Here is a 12,444-nt window from a genome sequence, read left to right on the forward strand (position 1 = left end):
TATTATTTTTATATTTTATATTTTATATATTATTTTCATATTTTATATTTTATATACTATTTTATATTTTATATACTATTTTATATTTTATATTTTATATTTTATATACTATTTTTATATCTTATATATTATTTTTATATTTTATATATTATTTTATATTTTATATATTATTCTTATATTTTATATATTATTTTTATATCTTATATATTATTTTTATATTTTATATTTTATATTTTATATTTTATTTTATATTTTATATATTATTCTTATATTTTATATATTATTTTTATATTTTAGATGTTATTTTTATATTTTATATATTATTTTTAAATTTTATATATTATTTTTATTTTTATATATAATATATAAATATTATTTATATAGTTATGGTTTCATATATTTCTATATTATTTATCTATTTAAATAATATATAAAAATTATACATAATGTACATATATTTATATATTAAATTTTATTATATATATTCTAATATATATTAGGATATATATTATTTATATTTTATATATATTCTATATAAATATATTTTATTATATATATTCTAATATATAGTAGAATATATATTATTTGTATTTTATATATATTCTATATAAATATATTTTATTATATATATTCTATATATATATAATATATTTTTATATATATTTTATATATTTGTTTATATGTAGTTTTATATATATTCTATATATATAATTCTAATATATATATTAGAATATATATTATTTATATTTTATATATATTCTCTAATATATATAATTGATATTTTACATATATTTATATTCTATGTAAATATATTTATATGAGTGTGTTTCATATTTTTATCATATATATATTTGTATTGATATATTTTATATTTCTATAATATCTATTATATTAATATCTCTTTTTATACTTTGCATAAATATATGGTTTATATTTATATAATATATAAAATACATTCCTGTTACATATCACTACATTAATAATTAATGTATTTTAATTTAGAAATTAATTTGCTAGTTAATACATTAATTAATAATGTGGTAATGCAATTGTGTTATATTTAACATACTGTGTATGATTCTAATATATATTATATATAATATACATAATATATATAATATGATATAATATAGTGTATATATACACTAATATACATATATGTGTGTGTATATACATGTATACATATACATGCATATATGCATATATATATATGTGTGTATATATATATATGTATATATATATATATATACACACTGTATATTTTGATACTTCCAAAACCATTTAAGTTGTAATCAGAAAGCACAAGCCAGTCAGGAAATTTTAATCAATACAATATACATATAATAATATACAATATATGTATAAACACATCATATTTGACAGTACAAGAGCCCTCATGACAAGCTCTTACATCTCTGGGGTTTTGGCATCTCCAGTAATTCACTGGAATTAATGTGGTTTTTTGTTGGTGGTGACACTCCTGCCACTTCTGCTCCTCTCTCCCCACTGAAGGTGTCCCTTGGCTCACTCCAGTTTGATGAGAAATCAAACCCTCTGCTTTCTGTAACAAGAATTAAACATAAAGGTTGTTTGCTTAAAGGCCTTTTTTCATGCTAAAGCAACTTGCCTTCTCCCCACTTTCAAGCATCTCGTCAACAGTTACATTTTATCTCCTGTCAAACATTTTTTTCCTTAATAAAGTCGTCGTTTTTCCACAATTCTTTACCTTAACTCAGATGATAAATCCTGATCATCCCCTGACATCCCCCTATTTTTAGTGCTACAAAAAGAACGAACATAATTTAAGTAGGTAACAAAATCCAGAGACAATGGAAATGGCAAACAGAGCCATTTTCATCTTTTTCAAGGAAATCAACACAATAATTATATTAATATGCTAGTTATAATATAGTTCAATTGCTGGGAAGTGTAGCCCATCATCAGGCAAGTACTATTACAGTCTTGAGACTAGAAGAAAAAGAGAGAGCAGAGTGCTAAATTCCAACCAAATTTAAAAAAAAAGATACACATAAACCCCCCAAAACACTAAAGCTGCCCTGCAACATACATTTATTTAAGTCATCCAAGTTAAACTTAAAAATAAGTTGTTCACCCTGAACAATAAAGCTTCTAAAATACACTGTGAGTGCCACACAGCACATAACCTCCCCCAGATATTAACTTTATTCCACACAGCTTTTCTGACACAGAAATAAATAGGAAATTAGGTCACCTCTCCCTAAAAATTTCAGTCTTTGTTGTTATCCCCCCTCCAGTTTCTCTCCACAGAGCTGCAATGACATTCCCAGACTGCCACTGTCCTCCTTCAGCTGCCTGGAGGAAGCAAAATTTGAGAATAAAAACATAAATAAACACGAGACATGAAGCTTTTGTATCTATTTCCCTTTTTTTTTTTTCCCCCTCAAAAAAACTGTAAAGATCGAAAATCTCAAGCAGGGATTAAAGGAAAAAAAAAATAAAAATAAAAAGAAAGCCCAAACGTTTCCAGTGTTCTGGCAGCACAGCACTGAAGTACAAATTCTTATTTTAGTGATAGGAGCAGACAGCAAAATTCCAGGAGAGAGGGAAAGAGAGGAAATCCAGACATAAATCCACAAAAAGAATTTAGGCATGAATTATTTCCACTAGTTTGAGAACAGCGTGTTACAGAACAAAAAAAAAAAAAGACAGCCTATTCTGAAGGGCTCACAGTCCACCTAAAAGCAAAATGCCACTCAGGGAAAGGATGGGAAAAATAGTTTAAAGTAAAAATGTGGCATTTTTCTGTGTTTCCATCCAGCAGAAACTGTGCTCCCAATAATATTGACTAGGAATAGTAGGAGCTACACCCTCCTCCCAAAATAACCTGTAAAATGCCCCCAGTGCTTGGGCAGAGCGTGGTTTCAGTTGGAATTGCTGTGAAAAGGGGACGAAAGCTGCCAAATTTTCCAGCTCTGAAAACGCTGGAGAACTCGAGTCCCCTGGAAAAGCAGGATCACCACAGGCTGTGAGGAATAAATCAGATTTGTGACTCTCATCCGTGCGGCATTTGGACACTCCCCGAGGACCTCAAAGGTTTCAGCAGTGAGTTAACAGCAGGAAAACACGCCCAAAATATTAATATTAAGCAAATATTATTATTGGGCACATATTAATATTTGTGAGGGCGTTTTAGAGTTGCTGACTTCAAGTAATGCAGCGTGAAGATGATCACACAGAACCTCCTGGCTGCAGCAGTGTGAAACCTTATGAGTAATTCTATCTTCAATATTGGATTGCAGTCATTTTAATAACTCAGTAGAACATATATGTTACATATGTCATATAGGTTTTACATATGTTTTATATATTTTATATATTACATATATGTTACGTATATTACATATGTATATGTTATGTATATTACATATATAAAATATAATACATAATATATCTAAATATAGTAATATATAAAACATATATCACTATATATATTATGCTTTTATATATTCTATTTATACATTATTATGTATTATGTATTATATATGTATTGTGTATGTATTATGTTATGTATATATGTATTATATGATATACATGCATTATATATATATGTTATGTATATATGTTACACATGTATTATATATATTATATGTTATATATTATATATGTATTATATGTTATACATGTATTATATATATATTATATAATATATATTATTATATATATTATATATATTTTATATTATATATATTATATATATAATGAACATATATATACATGTATTATATATATTATATAATATATATTATATATATTATATATATTATATATTATATATATTATATATAATGAACATATATATATGTTATATATATGAATTATATGTTATACATGTATTATATATATATTATGTATATATGTTACACATGAATTTTGTTATATATTATGTATTATATGTTATACATGTATTATATATATATGTTATGTATATATGTTACATATGTGTTATATATATTATGTTATATATATGTATTATATGCTATATATGATAGATAGATAAGATAGATAGATAAATAGATAGATAGATAGATAGATAGATAGATAGATAGATAGATTAGACAGATAGATATTACAGAGTAAACTGATGAAGTATGAGCAGTCATTCTTCTGGACTCTTCACCACACCAAAACAACTTTTGGGGAATTTTACTATGACAGGATATATAAAAAACATGACAAGGAAGCAAGAACTGCTACTAGAAAAATTTAAAAATGCAGAAAAAAAAATATTAAATTTTCTTTTGCCCGTAAGCAGACATTTCAAATGTATTTCCCTCCACAATGAGGAGTGGCTGTGTTTAGTCTGAAGCACCAGTTTAAGCAGCCAGCACCCCTTCAGTGCCTGCCTCGCTGAGGGAAAGTTTCCTCAGGGGAAGGGAGGTTGTCCAGGGATGTGGTGGAGTCACCGTCCCTGTGTGATAAACTGAAAAAATGACTGGGGCTAATTAAAAGAGAATCGTGTGAGGTCAATATGACCTGGAGAGGGAAAAGAAAAACAAATCGTAAAACTTAATTGGGCCCCCGTAAAGAAATAAAACAAGTTACCTCCCTTTTACCTTGTGTAAGATTTAGAGTGAAAGAATTTTGTTTAGTTAGCTAGATAATAGCACCTTTCTTAAAAATTTATAACTTTATATAGATAACAAGCAAACATCTGCTGAATGTCTGACTTGACAATATATTATAGATATTTACAGATAATACTCTTGTCTACGAAAAAACATCTGTTGAATGTATGACTTAATAATGTGTAATGCTTATGTATGATGAATATTCATGAATTAGTTGGAAATAAATGTAGAACAACTGTCTTCTTTGGGTGTGACAGGCGTTGGGAGTTGTTGAAACCCCTCCCTGATCACCCGGCGCTGAATTTGCTTTTATCATATAATAAATTCTAATTGGAAATCAAGCGACTCTGGGTTTCTATTTATCCCACCTGGAAGTGTCCAAAAAAAACCTGTGGATAGAGTGCTCGAGGACACGGTGTGGTGGTGGATTAATGCTGGGTTAATGGCTGGACTCCCTGATCTTGGAGGGCTTTTTCCAGCCTTAGTGATTCCAGGGCTGTCAGGGAGGGAAAAGCCCCTGCAAAATCAACCCTGCAGCTTCCAGCCCAAGCTCCCCCGGCTAAAACCATCAATGAGAGAGCAGGATGTGAGGCAGAATAAAAAAAAATAAAATAAATAAGGATAACATGGATTGGGGCTGCCCCCTCCCATTTCTGCTACATCCCTTCTCCGGAATCCACCTGATACCTCTTTATTTCAGTACCACCTTATTTTGTGTCTGACCTTCCTTATGTGCAACCTGCAGCTGTTGGCAACAAGAAAAGCCTCTAAAATACCTTAAGAGGACAAAAGGAACGCGTGCCTAAGGCAGGAAAAAATTCAGGGCTTCCCCAAACAGAGGAGTTTATTCAGTGTTTATTCAGGCTCTGCTCACACCAGGACAATGAAACTATTCTGTGGAGACTTTGCACAATGGGTGGCAGAGAGGAAAAGCTGCTTCTGGCAAAGCAGCATCAAGGGGCAGCACAGCCTCGCCTTTGTGGCTCTTAGAGGATCCAGTTTCATTTATTTTTTTCCAGCAGGAAGGCTCTGTTAACAATCCCAAACCTGACCAACAGCCTAAGGCATTTTTCTTGTCAGCAACCTGAAAAAGTGTTTGTCCTGTTGAGTGTCTTCAGCCCAGGCAAGTAAAAGGCACCATCTCTTCTCCTTCAGATAAATCACTTTTAAATTGGATACAATCATTAACGAGATATTCCACAGACTCACTTTACAGCAACCATAGAGTTTTAATCAATATGAGCATTTTTTCACAGACAAATTCCTTTCACAGTAACGCTGGAACAGCGGCAGAATGTGCTTTGGACGGGTTTTGTTACAAATATTCATGCAAGAGGTTGTGTTATTTTATTTTTTTTTTGGTCAGAATGGGAGGGGACCTGGGCACCTCTCTCATCACGCCCTTGTGTAATGGATTTATTGTAATACAAAAATAGAAAGGGCTCCTATAAATCACTGCAGGTTGACAGGGATAGGAGGCATGGAGCTGGTTGGCTTTGGAAGCAAAGAGGAACATGCTGACTGCAGGGAGCAGGGAAAACTGGGAAGGCAGAAGAGTGTTGGGAGCCAGAAAAAAAATGAAGCAAAGAAATGCCAACTTAAAATCAAGATCTGAAATGTGAATTATAAGGCATTCCTCTTCCTGAACACAATTCCAGTGGTGGGGAGAAACACCCACACAATCAGCGAGTTTAAGAAGCTCAATGCAAGGAGTAATTTGCAGTAAAAACTTTTAGCCTGAGAATACGTAAGAGCAGCATGATCTCCACTCAAAAAAAAAAAAAAAAAAATCATCATAATACCACAAAATGGTTATTCTGACCTGAAACATTCAGTGCGTGGAACAGGGAATCTCCTGCTCCCATTGCTCACTTCGGTGGGAACACGCCCCACATCCTACACGGAGCACAGTCTGATGGAGGGTCATCCTCAAAATCCATCCAACAACACGTGGCAACCCCCAAACAAACAGGGATTACCCTCAGGAAAAAAGTGCACTTCCCTGTGTATCTCTCTCCACAGCACTCAGTGGACGATCCGACCTCACAGCTTTGGGTTCCCGATTTGAGGGGACCCAATGTGAGTTCAGTCCCGATTTGAGGCACCCTGTGACACCCCTCCATCAAACACCACCAACACCAGCCGAAGGCCAAACTTCTCCCAACAAAATAAGATCCTCCAGAAGGCAAACGGCGGCTCCTCACCTATTTAGCAGCAGTTTTCGGCCACCACTGGGGCGTGTTTGCGCTGAGCCTCACTTTATCCCCTCCCACATTTATGCAGAGCGGCTCGTTCATGTGAGCCAACCTCAGCAGAGCTATCCCGAGGTCACCACCTCCCGCCCGGAACTTCCCTGCCGGCTTTCCCGACTCGGTGAGGATCTCGGCACCCTCGGGAATGCCGTCTTTGGGAAGCGGAGCTGAGAGGCAGACGGGGAGCAGGCGCTTGCGGACGACGCCCATGTGGTGTGTCCTGGCCGTCAGCTCCTGCCCGATGTAACAGCCCTTGGTGAAGCTGATGCCGTTCATGTAGGCCAGGTTGGACTCCAGAGGGAGGGCCACTCCAGGGGGGAGATCCTTCACACCTTCAGGAATTCCTGGGAAAAGAGTAAAGCCAAGAGGTAAACACTCCTCCTTAAGGCTTGTGCCCCAAGTGCCTTAAATTGTTTGAGTCGTTACCAACTTGATTTTCCAAATCAGATGGACTCCTATTTAAGCACAGAACCATCACCTTTCACTCTGCCAATTAATTTAATCCACCATCAGCCTGAACACCATAAAATCCAAGGCACTGTGACTCCCAGCAGTGGGAGTCCTCTCAAATCAAACATCCTTCCCTTGGCCTCTGAGTTAACTCAGCAAAGACACACATGAATTTTTAGGAAGGTAAGTCTGGGTGTTCCCTTTTCCTTCCCTAGCAACGAGCAAAACACACAGCCTGTGTGTAACCCCAAAATAACCAAAATTACTCAAACCACAGAAGCTCCTAAGAAAATGACTAATCCTGGTTTTCTTTCAGCATTCCTGACCAATCCCCATCATCTGAGTAACGGAAAACCCAAATATTACTTCTGCCACCAGAGGGAATTCTAAGCACCAGAGAACTTTTTTACTCAAAGTAGCAACTAATACCCTTATTTATTAACAAATTAAACACATTACTTATTCCTGTCTTATCTCAGCACATGGACTCCCAAAATCCAGTGCCACAGAGTGCAAAACAGGGCTCGGCTTTACCTTGCTTATACCTGTGCCTGTGGTAATCCTGAACGTCTCCAACTTCACTCCCAGGGATAATCTCTGACAGATTTGCTCCTTTCTTTGTGATCAGTCTCCAGCCCATGACTTGTGCCCTGGGGTCAGGAGTCAAGAGCACAGCCTGGCCTGCACATTTCGGGAGGGAGCTGGAGGCCTCTCCAGCCTGTTCCCCAGGGATGACAGCCCACAGGGAGAGGTCAGGGCAGGGGGAGATGTCGACTTTCCTGCGGATCTTGTACAGTTTCAGGTGTTTCTGGAAGGGCTCCAGGACGTTGCTGTCGCACTCCAGCAGGATGTGAGGCTCCTCTCCCGCGCTCCCGTGGAGCCTAAAAAAAGTAACACCTGCAAGGTCAGGAAAACAAACCCCCACAGCAGCGGGAGCCAAAACACTTTGTCTGGATCCTGGTGCGAATCCAGAAGTCTGGGCAGTTTCATGGAAGGCTGCTGGCACACACGGAGCAGGAAATACCTGATGTTTTCCAGCCTTCGGTTGTTCTCTTTCCCAGCAAACTCTTGCCCTCAGCTCTCCCAGGGACAGGAACAGGAACAGGGTGTGAGGAATCCTCCACCCCTTCCCTAAAGTGAGGGGAATTTCAGCAGGGGGAGAAGCCACGTTCAGCTGTGCCTTCCACTGGCACAGAATCCCAGAATGGTTTGGGTTGGAAGGGGCATTAAAGATCATCCAGTTCCACTTCCCATCATTACTTTTGACTGCATTGACTGGAGAATGTTTCCAAGTATCATAGAATCCTAGAATGGTTTGGGTTGGAAGGGGCCTTAATGATCATCCAGTTCCACCCCCCTGCCATGGACAGGGACACCTTCCACTAGCCCAGGTTGCTCCAAGCCCTGTCCAACCTGGCCTTGGACACTTCCAGGGATGGGGCAGCCACAGCTTCTCGTGAAATCCATTCCAGTCCCTCCCCACTCTCATAGCCAAGAATTTCTTCCTAATATCTCATCTAAATCTCTCTTCAGTCACTTTGAAACCATTCTCCCCTTGTGCTGTCCCTCCATCCCTTGTCCCCAGTCCCTCTCCAGCTCTCCTGGAGCCCCTTTAGGCCCTGGAAAGGGCTCTCAGCTCTCCCTGGATCCTTCTCTTCTCCAGGTGAACCCCCCAAGCTCTCCCAGCCTGGCTCCAGAGCAGAGGGGCTCCAGCCCTGGGAGCATCCCCGTGGCCTCCTCTGGACCTGCTCCAGCAGCGTCTCCTGTGTCTGGGTGGCCCCAGACCTGGATGCAGCTTTCCATACTCCATGTGGGGAGTCCATATCCCCGCGCGGTATCCCCATGGACATCACACTTCCCTGCCGGGGCAACCCGCAGAGGCTACAGCAAGTCAGTAAAACCACTCCGAATAAGCGCTTTACTGCGCTTCACTTTATAAATATAAGGCAGCAACGCCGCGTGTGCGGCACGGGCGGTAACAGGAACCAGGAACCACGCCCGTGCCTGGATTACTCCCCTCTCCCCCCGCCGCCCCGCAATGGTCTCGCCCAGCTCCCCCTCCCGCGGCCCCGCATGGTCTCACCTGTACAGGATGACGTCATACAGGCAGCGGCCCTGCACGTTCAGCGCGTGCGCGTACAGCGCGGGGCGGGCCCCGTCCGCCGCCGCCGCCAGCTGCGTGACGTCATTGGTGAGCAGCCCCTGCAGGAACACGGCGGCCTCGGCACCGCGCACGCCCAGCAGCGCCCGGCCCGGCGGGAAGCAGGCGGCGGCCGCGTCCCGCCGGCCTCGGCACAGGCGGCGCAGCCCCGGCGCCGTTACCGCCCTCACCAACATGGCGGCGCCGTCAGAGGGTCCCGCCGCCGCCGCCCGCCGCCGCCGCCGCCATCTTGTGTGTGTCCCGAGGGAGGGCGACACCTGCCGGCGGGACGGGGGTCGCACCGCTGGTCACGCCCCGACCACAAATACCACGCCCCCTCTGTCTGGCCACGCCCCCTCCCGGCTCTGTCCTCGCAAGGGCTCAGCCGGTTGGCCCCGCCCACAGCCCGATGGCCACGCCTCCTCCATTGCGCTCAGCCACTTCCCTGGCCACGCCCCCGACCCCGGTCACGCCCCTCCCAGCTCAGTCTCCTCCCTGCAGCCACGCCCCCTCCTCCATGGCCACGACCCCGGACGATCCCTGTGGGGACCGGGCGATCAACGGGATCCTGAGGATGGAATTTGGGGACCCCCTCCCGCTGCTCCCCGGGTTCCCCGGCCATGGAGGGAGCGAGGAGAACACCCTAAATCTCTCCCACCTCCCGCGGTTTGGTTGTGGGAGTGCCCGAGGGCTGCCCAGCCCGGCTGCTCCCCCTTAGTCGTTACAGAATCACAGATCATTAAGGGTGGAAAAGACGCCTGAGATCATCGAATCCAACTTGTGACCGATCACCACCCTGTCAACCAGACCATAGGACTGAGTGCCATGCCCAATGTGTCCTTAAACACCTCCACTCCTTCCCCTGCCGAGCCTAAAATCCCCTAAAAGCCACATGGACCCATTCTCTTCCAGGGACATTTTGGCTAACCTGCTGGAAAACTCCAAAGGTCCCTGTTTTCCACTGTTTTAATTCTCCCCTACCTCTGTTTCTGCAAGACCGACCAACTGCCCCCCTCCTCCTTTAACACTCTTGGAAATATCAGCAGCTAAACAATTTAATGTTTAGCAATGGGAATTCTACTAAGCATTGCACTGAAATAAAACCATGGAATTATGGAATAATTGGGTTAGAAGGGACCTTTAAATGTTATTTAGCCTAAGCCCCCTGCAACAAGCAGGGATACCTTCAATCCCTCAGGTTGCTCAGAGCCCCAGCCCAACCTGACCTGGAATGTTTCCAGGGATGGGAAATCCCTGTTAAAATCCTGCTGTTAAAATCACGGAGCTGAAGGTGCTGTTTTGGTTCCTTCTTGAATATTCCTTGGAGCTCTGGGAAGTGGAGTCTGAAGGGCCCGGATAGCCCCGGGTTTGGCTGCAGCTGTTTCTGCTGGAATTCATCCCACAGTCCAAGGAATGGCCGTGAGTCACCCCTGTCATTTGCAATTCCCGTTCTCCAGTGGCTGCAGTTGGGTTTCAGGCCATCCAGCCCCTCCTGCTGCCCCCACCATCAATGAGCAGCTCTGCAGGGAGTGGGGTGGTCGCCTGGCCCTGAATGACCCTGCTAAAACCACCAGGACCGGTGCGAAACCCCTAAAACCCACGGATCCCAAAACCCTGAGCGGAGGGACCCGTTTTCCAGGAGCTGGGGATGCAGAGTGTGTTCCTCCAGCTGGCCCTGGGGTGGGACTGGGCTCTCCCTGTGTGTTCTGGGTGTGATAACCTTATCACACACCTCTGTGTGTGGGGGACAGATCAGCTCCTGGTGGTGCCAGGAGGTACAGAGTGTTCAGTTCGGGGCTGGCCCTGCTTGGAGTGACACTTGTCAGGCACAGGCAGAGCAGGTGGGGAAATAAGGACTGGCACAGATGTGATTTGAGGTGACCTTGGCACGTGGACGAGCTCTGCCCTCCCCCTGGCAGGTGTTGGGTGTCAGAAACGGGGCTGAGGAAACCTCAGCCTGGCCTGAAACCATCTGAGATGCAGGGAGCTGGTGCCCAGTGGGGTTTTCTCCTCTCCCTGGAAGTGGGAATGTGCCAGGAGCAAGAGCTGTGTTTGCTTTTTAGAGGCCCAGGAGAAGGGGAAAACTCACATATCTGGAAGCACAGCTGGGCTGAAACTCCAGAGTCCAACGTGGACTCACAGCTGGATCCAGCTTTGGCTCTTCTTTGCCGGTGCCACATCCCTGCTGCACCCACCAAGCCATGGGGACCAGTGGTGGCCACTCCATGGGAAGCCCTTGGCCATCCCCATGCATTCCCATGCTGCTTCCCAACCATCATACAGGTTGTATCAAACCCCATGTAGATATTTGCAAGGGCAGCAAGAGAAATAAAATTGAAAATGGAAAAGAATAAAATTGAAAATGGAAAAGAATCAGGCGGCCAGTTCAAGCCTTCATTTGCTTTTCCCTCTCCCATACTTTTATTCACTTTCCTCTGGGTTTTCTTTTCTTTTATCACAGAGTTAGGCAGCCAGTAAAGTCATATTTAAATATTTCAGTGTCAGAAACTACAACTCTGCCAGTTTAGTGCATTAAATCAGCTCAGGGGATGGTTTGAGACAAGTCTTGGCATGGTTGAGACCCCTGGGAGGTTTGTGCCAGCCCTCACAGAATGGGTGTCTGTCCTCACTAAAATCAAGGGACCTGAAACCTTGTCAGAGGGACAACACAGCTCCCAGAGCTTCCATGACATGAATTTCTACTGGAAGGTGGGGAATTCTAGTGGAAAGTGTCCCTCCCCATGGCAGGTGGTTTAGAATGAGATGATCTTTAAGATCCCTTCCGACTCAAGCCATCCTGGGATTCTGTGCTAATTCAGCAGACACTCGGTGATTCTTCCCCACCACTCCTGCTGTTTGGATGAACTTACACTGATTTTAAACCCCACTGGCACAGCTGGACCCATCTCCAGCAGGATCAAATCCTCCTGCCTTTCCTCATGGGAACAGTATTGCCCTTGGCTGATGCTGTCCCACAGGATTAGTACTGTGG

At 42.3% G+C, this 12,444-nt stretch overlaps 1 protein-coding gene and 1 long non-coding RNA gene across 2 annotated transcripts; one reads left to right on the forward strand and one right to left on the reverse strand.

The window, feature by feature from the left end:
- Positions 1–5,436: 5,436 nt before the first annotated feature.
- Positions 5,437–9,664, reverse strand: IBA57 (iron-sulfur cluster assembly factor IBA57). Its single transcript, XM_032682721.1, has 3 exons — positions 9,396–9,664; positions 7,847–8,193; positions 5,437–7,206 (listed from the first exon to the last, which is right to left on the reverse strand). Exons 1-3 carry the CDS (start codon positions 9,647–9,649, stop codon positions 6,815–6,817), a joined length of 993 nt encoding a protein of 330 aa, XP_032538612.1. The 5' UTR covers positions 9,650–9,664; the 3' UTR covers positions 5,437–6,814.
- On the forward strand, positions 9,417–11,541 carry LOC116784280. The gene is made up of 3 exons (XR_004356015.1): positions 9,417–9,503; positions 10,790–10,871; positions 11,516–11,541. It is a non-coding gene; the product is annotated as an uncharacterized LOC116784280 (long non-coding RNA).
- Positions 11,542–12,444: the final 903 nt, after the last annotated feature.

This window comes from Chiroxiphia lanceolata, chromosome 1 (genome assembly GCF_009829145.1).
Source record: "Chiroxiphia lanceolata isolate bChiLan1 chromosome 1, bChiLan1.pri, whole genome shotgun sequence".
Taxonomy (NCBI): domain Eukaryota; kingdom Metazoa; phylum Chordata; class Aves; order Passeriformes; family Pipridae; genus Chiroxiphia; species Chiroxiphia lanceolata.

Excerpts from the sequence above, each read along its gene's own strand:
- IBA57 (XM_032682721.1), bottom strand. The coding sequence starts at position 9,649 with ATGTTGGTGAGGGCGGTAACGGCGCCGGGGCTGCGCCGCCTGTGCCGA. Across the intron at positions 8,194-9,395 it reads TATGACGTCATCCTGTACAG|GCTCCACGGGAGCGCGGGAG; the intron begins GTGAGACCATGC and ends TACTTTTTTTAG. Across the intron at positions 7,207-7,846 it reads CAGGCACAGGTATAAGCAAG|GAATTCCTGAAGGTGTGAAG; the intron begins GTAAAGCCGAGC and ends CTCTTTTCCCAG.